Raw genomic sequence first — 24590 nt, 5'->3', positions numbered from 1 at the left:
ATCATAGTTGTTGCAATCTAATTCGATCGATTTAATGATTGAGGCCACCGTGATGTAAGTGTTTTATCCACGTGGCCCTGCCAGATTACCGTCCCCGCGGCGTAGGACTCAATCCGCGTCCACCAATGACGATACAGAAAAGCAGGACTTTTGGCTAACAGAGGGTCCGGACCTTATATATATGTGGAGGCTGAGGCTGAGTTTTGCTGGGGACCTCCCCGGAAGCGGATTGGCTGCTGTACCACACACCACGGATGCGAATTAGCTACTGACAGGTTGAGAAATCATAGTTGTTGCAATCTAATTCGATCGATTTAATGATTGAGGCCACCGTGATGTAAGTGTTTTATCCACGTGGCCCTGCCAGATTACCGTCCCCGCCGCGTAGGACGCAATCCGCGTCCACCAATGACGATACAGAAAAGCAGGACTTTTGGCTAACAGAGGGTCCGGACCTTATCTATATGCGGAGGCTGAGGCTGAGTTTTGCTGGGGACCTCCCCGGAAGCGGATTGGCTGCTGTACCACACACCACGCACGCGAATTAGCTACTGACAGGTTGAGAAATCATCGTTGTTGCAATCTAATTCGGTTTAATGACTGAGGCCACCGTGATGTAAGTGTTTTATCCACGTGGCCCTTCCAGATTACCGTCCCGGCGGGGTAGGACGCAATCCGCGTCCACCAATGACGATACATACACCACGGACGCGAATTAGCTACTGACAGGTTGAGTGGCGAGACTTGCTACTGAAATGACGTAACTAATTTCTGTGGGCCCACCATAATGTATGTTTTGTATCCACACCTTCCATACATTCGGAGAGACCATATTAGGACATGATTCAAAGAATGAGTCAGATCTAAAGCTTGAGAGGACCCCACCACAGAAAACAGTGGGGAGAGTGACGCCACCATTAAAATTTTCGAAGGGCCACAAAAGTTTCAGATCAAACTGGTATTTATGCTTTCCCTTCTTTCATACATGCGTTAAGACATGAACAGGTTGGATAAAAAAAAACAACATTACGGTGGACCATCTCAAATAAACATTACGGTGGACCTTCGAAAGGTTTCAACGGTGGTCGCACTCTCCCCACTGTTTTCTATGGTGGGTTCCAATACAGCCTTCGATCTGCCTGTTTTTTTGTTATCATATCCTGAAATGATCTCTCCAAATGTATGGACAGTGTGGATATAACATATACATTATGGTAGGGCCCATATAACTTGATGACATCACTTCAATAGCCAGTCCCGCTACAGTAGCTAATCCGCGTGCACACACCAACGTAGCTGGTGTGGGTACGTGTCGTGCGAAGAAGAAGCTCCGGTTTGTACAAACAGTTCAAGGTGGTAGCGGATTGGCTGGTGTACTTCACACCTGCTGTATTAACGCCAGCAAGTTTTGTGGGTTTGATCACGAGCTATGTGCTATATCTAAACTTTCCATCCATTTGGCCAGCGCGTCTTAAGGCTTGAGAGGACAGATCTAATTATCAATTGGACCACACTGCAAAAATCAGTGGGGGAATTGAATGTCTACCATTGAAACCCTTTTTGGGGTCATGGAAGTTTTGGATCAATATGAAATTTGTTTTTTCTTTTCATTCCGATATTTGTGACCTTGTGAACAGATTTGATATAAAATAAACGTTATGGTGGGCCCTAAAAATTGTTTAACGATGAAAATCATGTTCTTTGCTGCTATTTATGGTATGGCCCATATGATCTTTGGATATGATTCATTTTTTAAATAATGCTCTAAAATGATCTCTAAAAATAGATGAACGGTGTAGATATAATAAATACATCACCGTGGGCCGGGCCATGTACCTTTGATCTCCTTTGAACTGTTCATACAACTTGGAGATCGAGGAGCGTCAGTGCTCATCTTTGCACGATGCATACCTACGGCAGCTATATAGCTTGTGTGTGGTACACCAGCCAATCCACAACGGCGGATTGGCTGGTGTACCACACAGCAGCTATATAGCTGGTGTATTGACGTCAATAACTAATGTGGGTCCCATCATGAGATATGTGTTATATCTAAACCATCCATCAATTTTGCTCATCTTAAGGCTTGACCTGAATAATAAAACTAATCTAGAGATCAATTGGACCACACTGCAAAAAGTAGTGGGAGATTGAACGTCTAGCACTGAAAACCTTTTGGGGGGCAGAAGTTTTGGATCAATATGAAATTTGTTTTTCCGCTTCATCCATGTATTTTTAACCTTATTAACAGGTTGGACGGAAAATAAACATTATGGTGGGCCCTACAAATTTTTAACGGTGAAAATCATCATCCTCGCTGCTATTTTTGGTGTTGTCCATTTGAGCTATGGATATGATTCATTTTTTGTCTAACGCTCTAAAATGATATCGAAAAATAGATGAACGGTATGGATTTAATACATACATCATTGTTGGACTATGTAACTTTGATCTCATTTGAGCCATTCCTACAAGTTGGAGCTTGAGGAGCAGTGGCGCGCACGACATCGACACATATCCAGCTATAGCTGGTGTAGATACATATCTAGCTATAGTTGGTGTAGATACGTGTCGTGTGAACATGAGCGCCGATGCTCCTCGAGCTCCGACTTGTACGAACGGTTCAAATGAGATCAAAGTGATCAAAGTTACATGTCCCCACAATGATTTGTCCATTATATCCATTCCGTTCATCTATTTTTCAAGATCATTTTAGAGCATTAGACAAAAAATGAATCATATCCAAAGCTCAAATGGACCACACCAAAAATGGCAGCGAGGATAATGATTTTCCCAGTTAAAACTTTGTAGCACCCACCATAACGTTTATTTTCTGTCCAATCTGTCAATAAGGTAAAAAAATACATGGATGAAGCGGAAAAATAAATTTCACATTGATCCGAAACTTATATGACTCTCAAAAGGGTTTCGATGGTAGACGTTCAATTTCCTACTATTTTTTGTAGTGTGGTCCACCTAATCTTTAGAAATAACCCAAAGTTACATGGCCCCACAATGATGTATTTATCATATCCACAGCATTCATTCATTTGGAGAGATCACTTTCTCCCAAAAATGAGTCATTTCAAAGGCTCAATGTGAAATTTGTTTTTCTACTTGGGGAATCTGATCTTTGCCTTCCACAATAGCTACAGCCAAGTCTCTAACATGATAGCGGAAGCCCGATCGATGGTTGATGGTCTCATGTTCTACAGGGATATGGGGCTATCTTCAATCATAGTCAAAACCGACTTCCGTGTTCTCTTCGAAGCAGCCTCCCGCCACTCCCTTTCCTGCCGTTGGAAGCTTTGGTATCACCTAGAAACCATCCATCAGCTCACTCAGTCCCTCAATCTTAGATTAATTTAGCTACATTGTGTAGCTAAATCTAGAGCTGGGCATATCAGGTCCGATCCGGTGGATCCAACCCGATCCGATCCGTTCTGAACCGAACCGACGGCCTGGATCAGTGTGGATCGGGTAGGGCCATGCAGATCCGACGTTTTTTTGAATCAAAATCGGGTTGTGGTCAATCCGGACCGACCCGATCCGAATGGATCCGGATCGACCCTATCCGACTCGATCCGGGTGGTTCATATCAGTAATTTTACTTTTTCCAGTGGTATGGTCCACTTAGAGCTTTGGATATGCATCCATTTTGGGTTCAACCACTGAAATGATCTGGAAAATCGAATGGACGGCGTGGATAAACCACATGCATTCACGGTGGCCCCCAACAGAGTTTACTTAGTATGATAAGAAGAGGTTTGCTGGAGTACCATTACCATACACAGCTATGTAGCATAGGATAGCTGATGTAGCCATGTAGGCTATAGGTTATAGCGGAGTCAAGCAAAGACGAGCACTGACGCTCCCTCGAGCTCCGAGTTGTACGAATGGTTTAAAGGAGATCAAAGTTATATGGGCCCCATAGTGATGTATTTATTATGTCTACACCGTTCATCTATTTTTACAGATCATTTTAGAACATTATCCAAAAAATGAATTATATCCAAAGATCATGTGGACCACACCACAAATAGCAATGGAGATAATGATTTTCACCGCTAAACAATTCGTAGGGCCCACCATAACGTTTATTTTCCATCCAATCTGTTCATTAAGGTAACAAAGACCTAAATTAAGAGGCAAAAAAAATTTCAAATTGATCCAAAACTTCTGTGAGGTGTTCCCCAAAAAGGCTTTCAATGGTAGACGTTCAATCCCCACTGCTTTTTTCAGTGTGGTCCACTGATAGTTAGATCTACCTTATTTTTTGTCTCAAGCCTTAAAACGAGGTCACCAAATGGATGGATGGTTTGGATATAACACATATCCCATGATCAGTTGCTAACATAAACACAGCAGCAATACAGGTTTCATGCACGGCACTCTACATGCCGTGTACAGCACGCAACGCAGTTGCCTCCTGTACTACCTCGAGCTCCGAGTTGTACGATCGACTCAAATGGGAACGACGGTCTGTGGGCCCCAAAATGATGTAATGTGTTTCATCCACGCCGTCCATCTATTTTTCCAGATCATTTTATGGTGATAGACAAAAATTGAGGTTTATCCAAATCTCAAGTGGAACACATTATAGGAAACAACGTTGAATGAGCGTTAACCATTAAAAAACTTTTGGGTGCCATAAAAGGTTTGGATCAATCTATTCTTTATTTTTTCCATTCATCTGGACGTTTATGACCTAATCAACAGATTGGATTTCAAATAAACAGTACATTAGGCCTCAGGAGGATTTTAATTTTGGATATCCAATCATTATTGTTTTCCTGTGGTGTGGTCCACCTGAGATTTATATCCCTCTCATATTTTGGGTCAAGTGCTAAAATGATTTTTAAAAATGGATGAATGGAGTGAATTAAAAACAAACATCATGCTGGGTCCCACAGAGCACCGACCACAGCTACCGGGCGGGTAGTAGGGGGAGTAGCCAATCCATTTCCGCTCATTTCAAATGAGATTAACATCACATGGGCCCCACGATGAAGTATTTATTATATCCATACCGTTTATCCATTTTTCGTGATCATTTTAAAGCATTTGAAAAAAAAAACGAATATATCTAAAGCTCAAATGGAACACACCGAATATAGTAGCGAGGATGATGATTTTCACCGTTTAAAAAGTCGAACCAAATAGTATCCAATCCGATCCGACCCGGTTCCCTTGACCGAGTCGGACTCGGTTCGGGGCAGACCAACTGCATGTCGGATCGGTTCAGGTCCTATGTCCCGGACTCGATCCCGGATCGAATCGGGTTCAGATCACTCCAAATACACTTCGGATCGAATTGAGTCAGACCGAATCCGATCTGACTCAATCCGATGCCCAGCTCTAGCTACACCTTCTGGGAGGGAAATTCTGTGGTGGATGGCCTCGCCAACATTGCCAATAGCAGACAAGCTCTACCTCAGCTCCCCTGCCCTTTCCAGGCATGTTAAAGGGCTTATAGTTCTAGATAAAGCAAGGGTGGGTCAAATCAGGCATTGCAAGACTAGGAAGGGTGTGGGCTAATTCCACCTTTCTTGGCCCCCCCTCCCGCCCTTCGAATGTTGCCTTCTTGTGGGCAAATATGATCGCCCTCCTCTTCCTATCCCAATGCTACTGCTGATCCCCATGGGCACTCCACTCAGTCTGCCTTCTCTTCAGCCTTGTCTAGGTCTTTGGGTATACGATAGGCGGGGTCTGATATCTTTTTACAAATCTAGGACCTGCCCGAATGGTTGTATAATCCATTCATCTAAATATAATGCTAGTGGCAAGAGTCCAACTTTCTTTCACGAATGGTTGTATAATCCGTTCATCTGAATATAATGCTAGTGCCAAGAGTTGTTCACTCCCCAAGTGCAGGGTTGTGATGTAGTAATAAACTTGGTGAGACCGAGGTCGAATCCCAAGGGATTGATACTTGTACGTTACCTGAAACTAGGTAGAAATAGAACTAGCCTAAGATGAAATCTAAATCGAATATAAAGTGATGAATAATGGTGAGAGATTAATCTAAAACTTAAGAGAAATTAGAGATAGGAAACTAGGGATTCAGAGTATCTACTTGTAGAGATAAGGGAAGCTACCTTTCATTAATTCAAGAACACAACTGGTAAGAAGAGATTTGTCAGATCTCTGAACTTTTCATGCATCTAATCATTAATAGATAAGATTGGTGAAGATTTGGAAGTGATCCCGTCACCTAACCATGCCCAGGAGACGATGGCAAACAACAGCGATTTACCAATCTCACAGCCAATAATAAGAGAATTGTAAAAGTTAAGAAGGGTTCCATCACCCAACCATGCTCAGGAGACAATGGTGGACAACAGGGCCTCCGAAGTGCACAATCTCACAATGAAAAGAACATACTCAAAGCTTTTGCAGATCTACTGTAATTTGAGTCACAATAAACCATTAAAAAATAAAAATATTTCTTAATAATCAAGCTAGAATCCAGGAAAATTCAATAAATAGGAATCAAAGCAAAGCAACCATCCTAACCACGCTACAAGTTTCACCTCTTAGCCCTAACTAAGAGGTTTAGCCTAGCCACATGATTAGGCTAATTCCAAAAATAACATAAACAAAAAGAAAAATAAATAAATAAAAACAACTCCACTTTCTGTCTCTGTGCTCCACGTCCAGCCCAAGCCAAGCTTGGATCCCCTTCTCCACATTTTAGAACTCTTTTTATAGCTGCTGGAGTGGCTGGAGTGGTGGAAATCGGATTTGGAAAGCTATCGCACGCGCAGTGAAAGCCTTTTCACAGCCAAGTTCGGGGCTTCATGACTCTCGCGTTCCTTGCATTATTTCTGTAAAATCAACGTCTCTTGTAAGTATTTTGGTTGGCCTATACAATGGACAGTTCAGATCTTCCATATGATCAAAGATGGTGGGCCACAACCGCCTGGAAAACTGGATTTTGTGGACGTCCGTAACCTTTCGCACGTCCAGCGCTGTCGTGATCGGTGGGCCCCACAAAGGTGTTTTCGGAGATATCCACCCCGTCCATTAGATTTAGGACGAAATTTTGGTCAGAAACGGATGGTTTTGAATGTTCGTTGATGCGGCCCAGAGGAGAAATCACAATAAAACTACTTTTGAACATTGCAGGGCAGTCTGCTTGTGGCCTCTGCATCGCACACGTATGTACGTATGGGTGAAAAGTATCAGCATGCTTTTGAAGTATTCGAGGCTCTCTATAAGATGGACGGCTTGGATCAGTCGTACAGGCGATGTATGGGGCCCACTAACTTTCGCAAGACGGACAGAGTCCGTCCGTTACACAGACGCTAGAAACAGGCCGTACACCTACGCTGTGATGTTTGGTGGACCCCTGATCTTTATCAAAAGAGAAATCCGCTCCGTTTATTACATTCACGACAAAAAACCATCTGTGAATGGAAATATTGAATTGATTTCGGTGTGGCCCACGTAGTTTTCTTCTTTGCCGTCCAACCTGCGTTTTCTGAAGATTCACGCGCGTACACGTGCATGGGACCAAAAGATCACCTAGGCGAGGGTTTTTTCCCCCCTATGGACGCAATGGACAGATCTGATCATCCATTTGGATGATGTGTGGGGCCCACTAGCCAAAAAAAAGTTGGACAGCGTTGGACGCTGTCTCCATGAAGAAGAAGGTGCGAGTCAGCCCGGCTTTGACCGGGCTGACTGTCCAGTGCAGCGCGGGCACGTGTACCCCATGTACACGCGCTGTACATGCGGGGTCCACTGTGATGTTCGTGAGACATCCGCTCCGTCCATTTGATGTGTTACTCCATTTAAGGCGTTGAGAACAAAATTAAAGCATTTTCAAATATCAGGTGGGCCCCAAATCATTGATTTATGGGCTGATCTATCCGTTAGGCCGCTTCCAGAGGGATCCAATGGCTGAAATTTGACTTGTATGGTTCATTTATGGTCCTCAGGCCACATATAGAGTCTTGAGCTGAACGGATTGTGAAAACCCTGAGATCTTGCATTCAGGACACTTTTCAGGCCACTTAAGCTTCAGTTTCTCGGTTTTCTCGGATCTCTGATGTGTAAATTCATTGATCTTGGTCTCTTGGGGTCCGTCCCCTGCCTTGATATCTTTAGATCGTTAAATCCATGCCTTTAGCACCCTATTTCAGTCCAAGCTCGTAAATACACCTTGCAACACAAACACAATTAAAATAGGGTGTTAAACAGTAGCATGTTCGTAAATTCAGGCAATCACTGGGGTCTAATATACAATATTTGACCCTCAACACAAGAGTCCACCTTTCTTTAAAAAAAAAAAAAAAAACTCAAGTGGACAACACCACAAATAGTACCAAGATGAAGAGACAAAAAACAATTATCATAGTGATCCAAAATTTTTGTGACACCCAGAAGGGTTTCAATGGTAAGTGTTCAATCCCCCATTGCTTTTTACGGTGCGGTCCACTTAATTTTTATATCATCTTATTTCTTGGTTCAATACTTGGATAGAGCTCGCAAAGTGGGCGGACGGTTTGGGAATCTGGCTCTTGTGCTTGACATAAGTAGAAAAATCTGGAAGCGAATTGACTGGTGTACCATACACCAGCACCCTAGCTGGTGTGGCACGTGTCATGCGAAGACGAGCACGCGGATTTCCTGCTAACGGCTTTCGAAGGAAGTTCCTTCGCAAGGATGGTGGGTGCGAGCCACTGCAATGCAATTTGGAGATCCATTCCGTTCATACGTTGAGGTGGAAACAAACTCAAGTGGGTCACATGAGATGGAAAATTAGGGAAGAAATTCCTACAATTGAAACCTCCCTATGCTCCACTTTGATGTTTATATGCTATCCAAGTTGTTTACGGTGTCATTCCTAATGGGATGGAGTGAAAACACCAAAAATATAGCTTGGTACAGAACTTTTGTGGCCATAAGAATGCTTCAATGGTTCTTACTAAATATCTAATGTTTCCTTTCATGTGGCCCACTTGAGTGTTGGATAGACCTAATTTTCGATCACACATCCTAAATTAAGCTCTAAAATTGGATGAACAAGGTGGATTTCTAACATGCATTGCAGTGCGCTTCACCCACCATCATTGCGTGGGAACTTATTGCAAAAGGCTTTTGCAGTAAATCCGGACTGCAAAAGCCTTTCCAGAGAGTTCCTTCCGTGAAAACCTAAGTGGGGCCAATTGTGATGTTTGTAAGAAATATATGTGGTTCATCCATTTTATGAGCTCATTTTAGTACTTGGGACTAAAACTGAGAAGGATCCAAAACTCAAGTGAGCCGCATTAAAGGAAAATGTGGGGCAAGGAAAATCCTATGGTTAAAACTTCCCTGGGTCGACATTGATATTTACATGCCATCCATTCTGTTTATAACGCTCTTCATAATGAGATGAATGTTAACACAAATACTAACCTGACTCAAAACTTATGTGGCCAACGAAAATTTCAACTGTAGATGTTCAATCCTAACGTTTTTGGCTCACTCGAGATGGTAATATATATATATATATATATGATACAGCTCACTCTTGGATACAGCTCACTCTTGGCATCAAGTCCTAAATGATCTCAAAAAATGGGTTGATAGGGTGTATTTCTCACAAGTATCATGGTGGGCGCCTCTAGGTTTCAGCTTATGGTGGGCTTTCGCAGGAAATCCGCGTCCCCCACAGGCCATTGCTGACTCTCCTCGAGCTCCGAGTTGTACAAACCATTCAAAGGAGATCAAAGTTACATGGCCTCACAATGATGTATTTATAATATCTTCACCGTTCATTCATTTGGCAAGATCATTTTAGAACTTGATGCCAAAAATGAGTAATTTCTAAGGCTCAAGTGGACCACACCACAAATAGCAGTGGAGACAATGATTCTCACCGTTAAAACATTCACAAGGCCCACCATAAGGTTAACTTTCCATCCAATCTGTTCATAAGGTCACACAGATATGGATGAAGACAAAAAAGTATCATTATAATCCAAAATTCCTTTAACCCCCAAAATGGTTTCAATGGCAGGCATTCAATCCTCCACTGATTTTTACAGTGTGCCACTTGATTTTTGGATCTGTGTTATTTTTGGGCCCAAGCATCATGACTAGCTCACCAAGTGGAGTGACAGTTAGGATATAACTCATACCTCATGATGGGACCCACAGAACTTGGTGACTACAACACACCATCCACATTGGTGGTGTGTGGTACACCGGCCAATCCACTACCGAAAAATCTAACTTTACTCATGATTTATCACATTATCACTGACATTTTCAGCACTGCTACATTAAATACATTGTCAGATGGTACGAGTAGATAGGACCAAGCAAGATTTTACGCAACAAGCGGTATTTTACTGATGGTGTGTCAATCCGTTTCCCTGTGCCATTCATGATACGAGGTGCCAAAAATATCCTTCAATTTGCTCTACTCTTATCTATCCTAGTTGAGAAATACGTGATTAGGAACATATGGAACCACAATCCATGTTCAATGGAAAAAGTCTAAAGATTTAATAGGATATTTCGAAAAAGCTAAAGATTCAATGGTAGGATATTTCAATTTGAGATAATTTTGGGGCATCGTCCATACATAGCCATGGATATCACGTCAATGCGCTGGATAAATCAAACAGAACATGGAAAAAGGCTAAAGATTTAATAGGATAATTCGAAAAAGGCTAAAGATTCAATGGTGGGATATTTCAATTTGAGATATTTTTTGGGCATCGAACATCCATAGCCATGGATATCATATCAATGTGCTGGATAAATCAAACAGAACATGGAAAAAGGCAAAGATTTAATAGAATATTTTGAAAAAGGTAAAGTTTCAATGGTTGGATAATTCAATTTGAAATATTTTTTGGGCATCGTCCATCCATAGCCATGGATATCATATCAATGCGCTACATGAGTTTTGCATGTACAAGCTCGGTGTAGGAAGTTTCCCATAATTTTTTCTGGGAGGCCTTTGACGGGCCAATACATTAGAGCAACACAAAGGGAATTTAATGCGTACTAGTAATTTACAATTTGAAATTTGAAAGATGACCCTCAAAATAGCATAGTGTCAGCCATGCTGGATCTTGGCCATTCATTAGATAGATTTTAGTACAAAAGTATCTGCGCAGGTCAGAGTCATTCGTTGGGCATGATAGGCTAGTGTGGGGTGCAATAATCTGCAACACCTAGTGTAGATAGATCATGATATAACCAAGTAAGTGGGGTCCACCATGCTTTATATGTAAAATTCATTCTGTTTAGATTCCATCCACCACGATAGGCCCTAAGGTAATAAATAAATAAATCTAAATCCCTGTCTAGGGATTGGCTAGTTTACCACACCCCACTGACCGTGCTGGTGTGGGTATGTGCCAATAAGACCGCTGACACTGCTAGAGCTCCTAGTACGAATGGTTCAAAGGAGATGAAGTTGCAAAGCTCCACAATGATATATTTATTATAGCTATGCCATTCATCCATTTGGCGAGATCATTTTAGGAATTGAACTAAAAAATGAAGCATATCCACAAGCTGATATTTGTGTTTTCCATTCATCCATGTCTGTGTGATCTCATGAATAGGTAATTGGATGACAAATAAACATCACTGTAGTCCCCTGAGACCCATCCAAAACCGACCCAACTTCAACCAAAAAGAAAGCAAGGGAGAAGACAAAGCACAATTCAAACGGATTCCCCGCACGAAGTCTGCGCAACCTGTTCGCGCAAGGAAATGCTCCGCGTACAACATACGCAGGAACGTTCTGGAGGTTCCAGGTTGGTATAAATCCATCACGCCCAACGCTGGGCAGCACACCATAGAGAAGGAAAGAGAGAGAGAGGAAGAAACGAGATAAGGGAAATAGAGAGAGCGAAAGAAAGAGAGAAATCTTGTCAACTTTCGGCAGCAACAAGAGGTAGAGAAGGCAGCCAAGAGGCCAGCTGCTGCTCGAGTTAGCGACTCGCCGAGTGGCAAGTTGAGATCCAAGGTAGGCCCATGACGTAGTCTCCCCCCCTCCGATACTTCTTTCTCTCCCTCTTTCTCCAATAATCTTGATTTAAGATCAAGTTAAAAACCAGTTAGCTCGAACCAAATTTAACTATCCAAAAATTGTAAATATTAGATTAAGGATTCAATCCTCCAATGCATCCCTATGCTCAAGAAAGAAACGACATTAAGGTGAGAGATTCCTTCAAGCTTACATCAATCTAAGATGATTTAATTTATTTTGTTCCTTTACATGCTTTTAGGTTACTATAAATCCTCCCTATAAATATTTAATTTATCACCATCAATTATTTAACCTTTAAAAACTATGGTCGAGGCATAATGTTAATTATGCATGATTTTTATGAATTTAAGCGACGATTATTTTCCTATAACTTTACAATTTTAAACTGAAATGATTACACCCGTCTTAGGAGATAGTAGCAAAATCCCTCTTTAGGAACGGTTAAAAACCGTTCCTAATTGGGGGTCACAAAAAATTAGGAACGGTTCTCAACCGTTCCTGAAACCGTCACAAAATTTCAATTTCCAGTCCCATTTTGAATTTTTGGGAACGGTATTTTTTCTTATTTTGGAACCATTTTAAACCATGCAACTTCGAACAAAAGCCACTAAAATAGTAGCAGCACATTCTACAATTTTAGAAATTAGAGCAAAGTAATTGATGAAGTTTGTAGTTTTCCATTTCCTCATGATTCAATGTTAGTTTTTCAATGTATATAGTGCTTAAAATTTGAAAATAGCAATAGCTACAACTTGTGGAATTAAGTGGTATGCTGTTTCAATGTTATATGTGTCTGCATATCATCAGTTGCTACATCAGTAGGTGTTGAAAATTTTGTGTTAATCAGGAAATGAATTTGCAGCATACTGAAACAAAAAAACCTATGAGAAAATTGGAGGTCACAAGTCACCACATACAAACAATCACTGTCAGCAAAATGGGAAGTGGCTTTCTGATGAGGAGTATGAAGCAGATTCAAACCTAGGAACATCTTCTAGCATAAAGATTTGGAGACGCTTTAATTCCCCAGGTCTCCACTTTTTGAACTCATGCCACCAGTTGTACAACACATTTACAGGTGCAACTATAGGTGCAGTTCTTAATCCTAAATCAATACCTCGCATGGCAGTACTGTACAAAAATGCTATAACCTGCAAATGCAATTTGAAAGTCAAGAAAGACATCTTAACAACTACCTTAAAGATAAAGGACCATACAATGATACTTAAAATTTTGGGTAAGTATCAAAGAAATTAACTAAAATACTAGAAAACCATAAAATTTCAATATACAGAAAAAAACAAACATTATATATATATATATACTGGAGGCCTCTAAATGAGATGTTAGGCTAAAAGGTTGTACAAGAACTGGTGATCATAATAATGAGAACTAGGATATCCTGTACAACTAGTGATCATAATAATGAGAACTAGGAGACTTCTCCAAACAAATTTCAAAGTCTTAAGCCATCTACAGAAATCATCTCCAAATCCAATTCCACGCATTAAAATAGATAACTGGTGCTGGTCATCTGACCATGGATATTTGGCTTCATGGTCAGATGATTTGGACAGTCCCGCTAATTTGTCAAGCAATGGATATCCCACTTGAAAGGAATTTGATTACATTCTGTTTGCATTTGTATTGTGCAAAATGGATAGGACTACCATTTTGATCACATTGGATAGGTCTACAAATATTCAGCATTGGATACAGCAAATACCGGAGATCCAAGACATACAAATCTGTCCAATTATATGATCGCATTGAATTAATTCATTCATCTCCAGATATAACTGACAATTGTAGCAAATGCCCATAAGATGCAATAAAGCACCGACAACGCACCTGGGTTTGTAATAGACAGTAAACATGGTTTCTGATGAAACAGCATGCCATGATGTAGCAAGGACATCAAGGTGAATGCTGTGACTGGATATGACCGAGGACGGAACATTAGTTTGCTGTCTCATAGCACGCCTCACTCCAACATGAAATTCGCCATTTTCACCTCTGCAAGTTGCAAATCAGTTGGTAATCCAACACAAAAGCAATTAAAAGCCTCAAAATTGCAAAGTGTTAATCAAGATATCAAACCCGAGAAAAAAAAATGCATCCCCTGCAACGAGCCGTTTGGAAGTTACAAAGACACCCCAGCCGCTTTGAAGCAGGTGCTCCGTGGTTGACCTGGCATTCATAGCAATATAAATCATCAACAACATTATTATCATTGACCTACAACAAAAAATATAATAACTTCAAATAAAACCAAAGCTAAAACATTGTGCTTATAATTAGTAAAGCCATTCATAGCAACTTAAAACTAATAATGAAGAACAGCACATTGAGCATGCACTGTTCATTTTACTCCCCAAAGATGTGCCAATTCTATTTCAGCCCACACTCACAGAACTCAGCGAATTTAAAGAATCCCGACTCCGATCTGATAAAATATCAGCACATTCAACCTTGAAATTTGAAAGAGGGAAACAATTCAAAACTTTGGAGAATGATTCAGCTTTTTTATCCCATGATTATTAGCTTGAAATTTGAAATAGCATGCACTGTTGATGAACCAGTGATTACCGCGAAAAATGTGGCGGAAACACCACTCCGTCCCGTGCAAAATCCTTGGCTGCCAACTCCTGAGTAGGCGGTTGACGGCCCATGTCCTGATAAACAGAAACAAATGGCAAAATAAGGTAAACTTTTAAGCCACTGCTGTGAAGAACAGCAGGAAAGGAAGAACCCTGACCAAGGGTGGGAGGCACTTGTCAGCATGCTGTCTCAATACGGAAAATCCACCATGGGTGCTTGTATCAGAAGCAGTCAGCGTCTTACAGAAAGAATGCACAAGAGGGCGCTGGGGTGGAGCAGGAGTTGGCTCCTTCTCGAAAGTAGTCTCATCTTGCTGCCACAAACCACCAAATTCATAAAGTTCATCTGCATTTAGATCCAGAAAATTGAAGCCTCACAAAACAAGAAAAAAGAGCAACAGACCTTTTCTTCAGGAAGTAAAGTCACTTGAGCAAAAACCTCGTCAGTGTCCGGTTCGGCCTATCCATGAAGGAAAAACAAAACATTCATCAGTAACAAGCATCTGCTGATTGGCGACCTGATTTGTGGACGCCTTGACCTAGATCAAAACTCAGGGCTCCATGGCATCTGCCCCGAGCTAGTCCCAGCAGGAATCTACAACCACACAGCATTTTTCCAACTAATTGAATTAAAAGGCAAGAACCTCATAGAACAATAAGCAATCATAAATGACTGTCTGATGCACAAATAGATATGATCAATAAATAGCTGCATCCCATTCATGAACCCTGGACTTATGGTCCCAAACTGAAGAGGAAATGCTCTAGGCGCATCTCCTGTGGCAAGACCAGGGTAGAGAAAAATCAGTGTAACCTATAAAATAAAATAATAAAAAAATAAAAATTTAAAAATTTAAAAAAATAAAAAAATTATGATAGTGCATGAACTAAAAGGTGGACAATTGACAAAAGCAAGAACAGACTGTTTCCTGCAGCTAGAATACAAAGGAATATCAATTGTGATATGAAGAAAAGTTTCACACATAAACCATTACTGATCCACATTTCAAAAACAAACTGAGCCACGCTAGTAAAACCAAAAAACAACAGTAGTAGCAACAGCAGCAGCAGCAGCAGCAGCAGCAGTAATAGTAATAATAGTTGGTGATGATGATGAGACGAAGAAGAAGCACTACCTTTCGATGGTGTAACAGGAATTGCAGAATCTGATGCTCTAGAAGTGGTTTGAGAAGATGGAGCCTTCGGAAGGGATCGGGAGCTTCTTGGAACAGATGAATCGATTGGTTTGGCAGTGACCGACACTGGGGGATCTGACACCCCTGTCAGAACCCAAATATTAATCAAAAGATCCAATGAAAAGCCCTTTCCTCCAGTTCATTCACAACTCAACCGACGTTCCAGCTATACTACAGAATCCAAACAACCAAGAAACCCAAAAACAGAAAATATCTTTATCCAAAATAAAATTTATAATGTACTTACTATACATAAGCTATTTTCAGATAGGAGCTGAACCAAATAACTTAAGTCTGTTCATTTACTTACCATTCCACCTGTCTCTTTTTCATCTTCCCTGAAACTCAAAGGTAAGTGAATGACACAGCTAAACTGCTCAGTGCTGTCCAGTTTACAATTTCTGATTGTTTGCAACTTGAAGGCAAAAGCATCCCTCATCGATTATCTCCTGTTCTTATTAAAAAATTTAGTTGTTTAGCATATCAACTATCTGTTGTATTTTGGTTTTGTAGGAGTTATCTATCTTATTTCCGCTGCGAATTCACACGTATCAGGTACTTCAGAGAGCTTACCATGGTCTAATTAACCGAAATCATTAGGGAAAAAACTGTAAAAAGAACCCAAATTAAGAGCACCGTATCCTGTTAAAAGAAAACTGTTTTTGAACCAATCAAGATCCAAGAAAATGCAATTTTTGGAGAATTGAATTCCAGCCCCCAAATGGGTATTCAAAAGCTGTCCAAAACTTCCAATCCAAATCACCCTAGGATCAATCCTGACCACTTGAACTACATGCACCCCACCAAAAATAAATAAATAAATAAAAAGAAGTCTACTTTACAGAATGTAGACTTCAATTTATCAAAATCTACCAAGTAATAGGCATGTAGGCACAGTTTTTCAATGAGAAGCCGCAAAAACCTGATAGGAAAATGTGTGTTTGTAACAGATCATAACACAGATATTACAGCCTGAAATTTTCAAATCAACTAGTTCAGAAGAACTTCAATTTATCAACCAACCCAAAAAGGGTAATCTGAAAATAATACAATAGAGAATTGTAATATTGCCAAAAAGAAAATGCAAGAGGACATGCCCAACTGGAAATAGAGCACAGGCCTGTTATGTGAAAGTCAATGAACAAAAAACAAAAGAAAGCAACATCTAGTCTCAATCAGGCCCAACAGACTATTACCTGAATTGTGAGCTGCCTTTGGATCTCCAGGATTTTTATCCGGGTGCACCAACCTTGCCTACCTACAAATACAAAGTACTGAATAATGTTTGGACAGACAGCCAGATTACTGAATAACATACATAGTTGGGTCCACCTGAATAACCTTTAGTTGCATCCTAACCTGTAAGAGATCCTCCACAACTGAGTTAATTAATACAACTGAGATTTGAGAATTGGGATTAACAAAATCAGTGCATTTATGCAATTACTATAAATAAATAAAAAATCCAACTTGTCCTATTTTTAATTTTTTTTTATATTGAATTCTATTGAATCTACCCAGTAGAATTCCCTGTTGATTTTGATTTTTAAATATGGGTTAACCATGCCAGAAATCAACTTGACATAAAAATAAAAAATAAAAAAATAAAAAAATAAAAAAGAAGAAGAAGAAGAAGAAGAAGAAGAAGAAGCTCTAAGCAATAAGTGAATGAAATGGCAGCATTGATGCCAATAAAAAAACAAATAGCTGAATGAAATGGTAGTATTGATGTGAGACCAAAGCACATACCTTTTTTCTTGAAGCTCTTGCAAGTTGCAATGGCCTTTCTCGATCTAGCAAGGAAGATCATTTTTCATCAACAATAGATGCAGCATATGTTAAAAAAATAATGAACTTTAGCTGATTGGTTGTGGGTGTCATGAAGCCTTGGTCCTAGAAAAGCATACTTCATACAGAGAATTGGGTGCTGAGAATGGATTCCAATAAGCATCCTCAATATAATCCTTGGTTTTGCTGACATGCCCGCAAACATTAGAACTACAAATAGCATTTGCATTGTAAAATTAGTCTCACTACTAATTTCAAAGTAGGAGCACCATGGAGAAAGATATATGTAAGGAATACTTGGCACAAGTTTCTGCACTAAAATTATAAGATTCTTTCTTCCAGGTGATTTCGTAGCAAATAACTATAAAATACCACAATGATTTTCTGAAAAAATGGATGGATACAGAATACATACATCAAGGTGGGCCCCACGGTAGGGATGCACCGTACGTCTAGGGTGAGCCTGGGTCTCACCTAATCTGCTCCCCATCATGCAGCCCATGCGCAAGTGTTGACATGTGGAACTTTCATGGACCTCATCATGACGTATGTATCAGATCCAAACCGTCCATCCATTTTTCCATACCATTGTATGAACTAAGACAAAAAAATGTGATATATCAAAGGCTTAAATGGGTTACACTGCAGAAACAGTGGGCATACAATCTATGACCCCGAATCAAATCAAGCTGAATCATGCTGAGCTTCGAGCTCAGCCAAGCTGTCTTGGTTTAATTCTTTTAAATAATCTTGACTCCAAGAATTAGTTTGGTTTGAACTGCTATTCAAACCAATCCCAGCTGAGCTTCTTCAATACAATTTAATCAAGCTTTCCTGACTTGGTTTGTGTCCAGCCCTACAAAAAGAATGTATTATTTAAAAGGAGTTGTCAATGATTCACATTCAACATATATTTGTGGCCGATCATCTCTTCGTAGGGGTAAGCACCTCAAGAACCCTGGATGTTTCCTACACTTGCAAGGTCAGGATGCATGCAACGTGTGAAGGGAAGTGTGTATGAGCCAGCAAACCTATGATAACATGCAATTATACAGAAAGCACAGAAGTCAAGCAGCCAGGGTGTCAAAAAGTCTGTCTCGAATAATCCACATTTGCGGCTAATCTGAGACGAACTGCAGCAACATAACAGAGCAGCCCAGCTCTGGCCAACATAACATAACATAACATAATTTTGTTGATGATAAAGAGCAAACATCAAAATAAGGGGAACAAACCCAAATACAAATGGGTGATCCATGGCCTGCTCTGGCCAACATATCAGCCATCTCATTTGACCTACCAATATGCGTAACTGAAATCTTTAGCTTTAAGAAAATGTCATGGATTTCAGAAAAGTAAATAAAAGAAAATAAGAGCTTGAATGTCATTTGAACTTCTAACGCCTTAGGAATTATACCATGGATTGGGAGGATCAACGGTGTCTAATTGGAGGATATAGTGATGCAGGACATGAAAATTTAAATATGATATGCGAGATTCTAAGCTTTAGATCACACTAGTTCAGAAACAATCACACAAAATTCCACATCCGATATAACATCAAGCACTCGACAAGTCTATGCGGGTCCAGGCCTACACATGCTAGGGCTGGACAATTAAAATTATAGACCAAACAATACTCAAAGGAGAGTAAATTCATTCACACATACACAGAAATATTTTCCCAATCCAAGGGATTCACAGGTTCAATTCAGGAAACCCTCGGGTTGAAGAAAAATAAATAGAAATTGGGGATTTAGGACAATCTAGGGTTAGGGTTAGGGAAATCAAGTGAGAGAGGAGTGAAAGAGAGGAGAGAGAAGACATGTAACCAGTTCGCACATGTGGACAACATGCAGGGCCTGATGCACGTGCGTTGATGGTTGTCTGCATGTGTGTGGGGCCCACGAACTCCAAAAATGTCACCTTGGGTCTGGTCGGCCAGGGTTGGGCCACACACCCACCAAATTTCAGCCCGATCCGACGTCCAGTCCATGCGTGGTGCTCTGCCGAAGTTTCAGCCATCCTGTAGGGCCAAATTCTAGAAATCTGCTATAGAGGAGGGTTGGCAGCAAAATAACAGTGGATTTGAAGGTTAGATGACTGTAGGAAAAAGTGAATATGGATGGTAGGAGATGAGAGCGGTTTGGGATGGGTATGGCTTCGCACCACGGTAGTAGCCCTTCGAAGAAGGGAGGGTTTCACACCCAATTAGGTTTTCACAACTCAAAGAAAAGTAGGATAACGCAGAAATTTTATTCAAATCACCAATGAGGAGAAAAAAAAAAAACCTACAAGGGGCGCCTATTTATAAGAAGACCTATACCCCAAAAAGCCGCACCATGTGCACATCCTATGACTTAGAGATGAAGTAATCACAAATGATAACTAATCAAAGCAATCTAAACCGTCCATGACGTTCCTAACAACAATAATAACCAAAACTCAAAGTACTAGATCATCTTGAATAGTGGGTCACGATCATGAGATCCCATGGTGGGATTTATATAATGATCGGGTCCACTCCAAGAAACCAGAACACAGTCCTCTAGCTAGGGGGTCCCCCTTGGACGCCGTCATCGATCCAGATCGATGGTAGGGCCCTCCTCCTTGCATACGTGCGTAGGGGGGGCGTGCGTGTGCGCATGATGTCCCCATCATATAGTTTGAATGAACTATTTTCACCGGAAAATGCAATACAAAAAGGATCTGATCCATTTTAATTTTCACCATGGATATTGCGAAATTTGTAGTCAGTCAAGATTTATGCATACAGAAAAAATTTATAAGTTTTTAATGAAGTCAGTCAAGATTTGATTCGAAAAATACTCATCTTATTTTTAGGCTAGTATTCAAGATCAAATGGTCATCCAACCATAGATCTTGGCCCACCGCCAGCCGCCAATGAAACACACACAAATCAGGTAAAAACCAAATCCTAAACACCTCCAACATCACAAATCAAGTTAAAAAAAAGAAAATCCTAAATACAGGATAAATTATTTTGTTATATCTGGTCATAATCTACAGAAGCCACTCCAGTCACCTTTTGACTAACCTGAGAAAAAAAAAAATCCAACTGAACAGTCTCTTAGTTTTCTAACCATCTAACCATGGTTTCTAGAAAGAAAAGAAAAGAAAAAAAAAAAAAACCCAGGGTTTTTAGTACTTGAAATGTCTGGAGTTTTGTAATTTCATGGTGGAAATTGGAAATGGGGAAAACTGATAATATGATCATTTGGGTTTTGTTTTCTGCTGCAACTCACAAACTCATGGCAAGTTGAAGGCGAAGTCATCCCACCAGCATATTCAACTGTAATGTCAGTGGTTCAGTACAGTGGAATTGAGTTCTTTGAAGTACCCCCACCAACCCTTCTCTTCCTTAAAGAATGATTTTGGCTTTTCCAAAGGAAAAACTAATCACGGTAGAAATGCAATCTTCTTTTGGGAATTGATGGTGGCTGATCCACCATAAGCAGAATAATGGCATATAGTTTTCACACCCGATCATCATTCTTTTACAAATTCAAGTGAATTAGATCCTATAAAACCCAGATATGGAATTACAAGGCATTACATGATGCTTGATCAAAAGAACCGACATTTGTTTCTGGACCCAACAATGGTACAACTCTGGCCATGGCTCCATAATCCAAGTTGTTCATCCGTTGGTCTCCATCATGGGATGGGCCAGACCCTAATATCTCCCATATCGGATGATCCTAGCCATCCCATTAGTAGTGGCAGATTTATAAAAGAGAACTGAGTGGACAGTTGGGACAATCTGGTTAGGGAGTAGCTGTTTGGCATCTCTCATCCACACAAGTCCCACCAGATGAATAGTTCATAACACCAAAAGGTAGGCCCTGAATGTCAAGTTTTCTGTCTCAAGCAAATTGCTTAATCCGAAAGCTCCAGAATTCCTCTAGAATAACAATTGGCTAGATTTTGCACAGATCAGAAAATAGAAGAATAAAGAAAACCATATTTACAAAATTCAAGAATTTAAAAAAGAGAAAAATAAAATCATATTTCTGAAACTCAAGAATTCAAAAGGATATATATATATATGATGATGATGATGATGATGATGATGATGATGAGGAGGAGGAGGAGGAGGAGGAGGACGATGGAGAGAATGAATAAATAAATACGCAAATAATAAATCGAACAGCAAATAATTTCAGCACACAGCAGGTTATCAATGTTTAGGTAACTGCCAAATTCTATGGTTGCATTCTTAAATGTAATAACAATTAAATGTTATCCATTGAACTGTGTAAAGTTATGACATAACATTGTATCTGCAATCCATATCCTATCTACAGTGTGATGGTTTGAGCCATGGTACTCCAAGCACTTGTTTGATAGTTATTTTAAAATTTCTAGTTCCATGCTCACCTTTTTCAACCTTCATCATTCAACTTAAAAATGATGTCTTTCCTTCGCCATTAGTTCTGCAGGCAAAAGATGAGAAATGACTTTTTATTAATTGTCTTAAGTATGATCTTTTTGTGATTGCTAGAAATGAACATGTCTCCTCTCCTAAAGATCCACCAAAGAAACAAAGAAGGAAAGATTCGACCAAACATCAAAATGAAGTGGATGGTGAGCATTTGCCAAAGAAGCATGTAAAATTAGGCAACATGCATATGAAAGGTGCTGCAAGGAGTGAACCATTGATGGGGAGCAAGTCGACAAGCCCCTCTAAAATTTCAAATGGTACCAAATTTGAATAACATAACACATGGTACCAAAAAAAAAAAAAAAAAAAAAAACTTAGGAAGTAAAATGTTACAACTTATGGCCTCAGGTATTGGGTTTGCTTGAAGAAAGGCTTCAGCTTGTCTTATAAGGATGATACCGCAGTGGATGTATAACAAGATCATCGGGATTTATAAGGACTCGCAAAAAATTCCAAAATCATAATAATGAAGCAATCATATTACTTGAAAAATCATCAGAAGTTGCCCCTGGAGATATAGTAAAAATCAAATATGAAACATGGTTTATGAGGGAACACCTGTCCTACCAATCCCGGACCCCTGTTTCAGAGTCAGCAAGGGGGGTCACTGGAAGGACAGTTTCCTGAGAATTGATCCAATAAGCCTCCCAACAATATATTGCTTTCAAGACCTTGTAAATGCTAATTACGGACGATTCATTTAGCAGTGCAATTATCAGACAAATAAATGAATCAAACATATGATATCCAAAAAAAAAAAAAGTACAGCACGACACCAATAAAACACCATGCAGAAAGAATTGCAAGTTAGGTAGAAGACATCAGATCTGAATAAGGAAACAGATAAATAAAACCTCAAGAACTAAAATGAGCAACCAGCCACAGCAAAAACCAGCATCATTGGGGCTTAAATGAAAATAAATGATCCATCTTAGAAATAATGAATGCAAGAGCACAAGATTCACAGGTTTCACATTTGAATGCATTAAATGTAGAGGCAAAAAAGGGGAAAAAATGTCACTGCATTCAAAAGGTTGAAAAAGAAGTAATAAAGCAACAAGTGCTACTTTTCCTTTCCAATTGCCGAAAAAAATAATAATAAAGCAGGGATATTAAAACTAGTCACTCATTCTACTGCTGATATGAAAGGAAATCAACTAAAACTAAATGAAAGAGAAGATGTATGCATGAAGAAGTGAGAGTAAGCAAAATAAGGATGAAAAGAAAAAGAAAAGAAAAGAAAAGAAAAAAAAAAAAAAAAACACTATTTCTCAAGGTGGATTTAGAAGAACAATGACCAGAATGAGAAAAGCAAATAGACTGTAGATTCAAACTAATATAGGGTGTGTTTGAATGACCCTAGGAGAGGCCAAATAAAAAATAAAAAATCGCTGCACTCAAAAGGTTGAAAAAGAAAAGCAGCAAGTACTACTTTTCAGTTGATTGATGGCAATAGAAGGAAAATGAAGAATGTGAGCAAAAATTGCTAGTTTTCCTTCGAATTGCAGGAAAAAAAAAAAACACTCATTCTTCTGCAGATATAAAAGAAAAAACAACTAAAACGAAATGAAAGAGAAAGATGCATACATGAAGAAGTGAGAGGAAGCTAAATCAGGATGAAAAGAAAAAAGAATAAAAAGAATAATAATAATTTTTTTTAAAAAAAAAAACACAATTTCTCAAGGTGGATTTAAAAGAACAATGACCAGAATGAGAAAAGCAAATAAATTATAGAATCAAACCAATATAGGGTGTGTTTGGATGACCCTAGGAAGGTGGGCACAATGCCCCATTTCAAATTAACATCTTATGCATTGCAGATTCAAGCAGCAACAAATGAGACATTGTTGGGAGCAGAAAAGGCAGATAAAGCTCTATCTTGTCGAATGTGTTTCTTCTGAGTGACCCCAAACACCTCTTTTCCCACAAATTTGGAGTACATCCAAATGCAGCATTTAGGGAACGAAATGAAAATGCATCAGATTCAATGGGTAAGAAAAAAAACTACATTCGGCTGGGTAACAAACAAAAAACTCAAAGGAAACAAACAAAACATGCGATCAAAACTGAAAAGTTCAGATTTCCTGTCTGATTCTTTTAAAAAATGAAGAAAATGAAAGCAAAAATCACTCAAACCACAGTCAATCTTACAAAATAACAGAACATATGCAAAAGCAAGCTGAAAATAAAGCCATCCCAACTCGATTGAAAGAAAAATCAAAGAAATTAACCAAGAAGGAACAATCAAAACCAAAAACTCCCTAAATACATACAAAAACGAAGGAAAAGAAGCAAACACCACTCAATCTACATCCGAATACTGAAAGAATACGCAAACAAAGCAAATGCAAGCAAAAGAAACACTCCTCTCTACTCGATCAACAGAAAAATCAGAGAAAATACACATAGAAACCATCAAAATCGACAAAAACAAAACACGCATTCTCTGTCCTCGACCGTAGACAGATTCACTTAAAAACCCGGTCATTTATAGCAAATTGCAGATAAGTTTCATGAGATCGAGAGGAACATATGGA

The 24590-nt window shown here is 39.6% G+C and overlaps 1 protein-coding gene and 1 long non-coding RNA gene across 4 annotated transcripts; both read right to left on the bottom strand.

Annotated features, from left to right (window-relative positions):
• Positions 1-12873: 12873 nt before the first annotated feature.
• Positions 12874-15158, bottom strand: LOC131218461 (uncharacterized). Of its 2 annotated transcripts, XR_009157749.1 has the most exons (6): positions 15008-15158; positions 14763-14918; positions 14594-14679; positions 14105-14475; positions 13856-14020; positions 12874-13155 (listed from the first exon to the last, which is right to left on the bottom strand). It is a non-coding gene; the product is annotated as an uncharacterized LOC131218461 (long non-coding RNA). The 2 variants fall into 2 exon arrangements; XR_009157747.1 differs by having other exon boundaries at positions 14105-14679.
• A 54-nt stretch (positions 15159-15212) lies between these two features.
• On the bottom strand, positions 15213-23451 carry LOC131219440 (uncharacterized). Of its 2 annotated transcripts, XM_058214574.1 has the most exons (4): positions 21990-23451; positions 17550-17593; positions 15741-15884; positions 15213-15381 (listed from the first exon to the last, which is right to left on the bottom strand). In XM_058214574.1, exons 1-4 carry the CDS (start codon positions 22006-22008, stop codon positions 15340-15342), a joined length of 249 nt encoding a protein of 82 aa, XP_058070557.1. In that variant the 5' UTR covers positions 22009-23451; the 3' UTR covers positions 15213-15339. The 2 variants fall into 2 exon arrangements, with proteins under 2 accessions (XP_058070557.1, XP_058070556.1); XM_058214573.1 differs by lacking the exons at positions 17550-17593; positions 21990-23451 and adding an exon at positions 16997-17307.
• Positions 23452-24590: the final 1139 nt, after the last annotated feature.

The sequence above is a fragment of the Magnolia sinica genome, chromosome 11 (genome assembly GCF_029962835.1).
Source record: "Magnolia sinica isolate HGM2019 chromosome 11, MsV1, whole genome shotgun sequence".
Classification (NCBI taxonomy): Eukaryota; Viridiplantae; Streptophyta; class Magnoliopsida; order Magnoliales; family Magnoliaceae; genus Magnolia; species Magnolia sinica.
The sequence above is the reverse complement of the archived record's forward strand: the minus strand, read 5'-3'. Positions and strand labels throughout refer to the sequence as shown.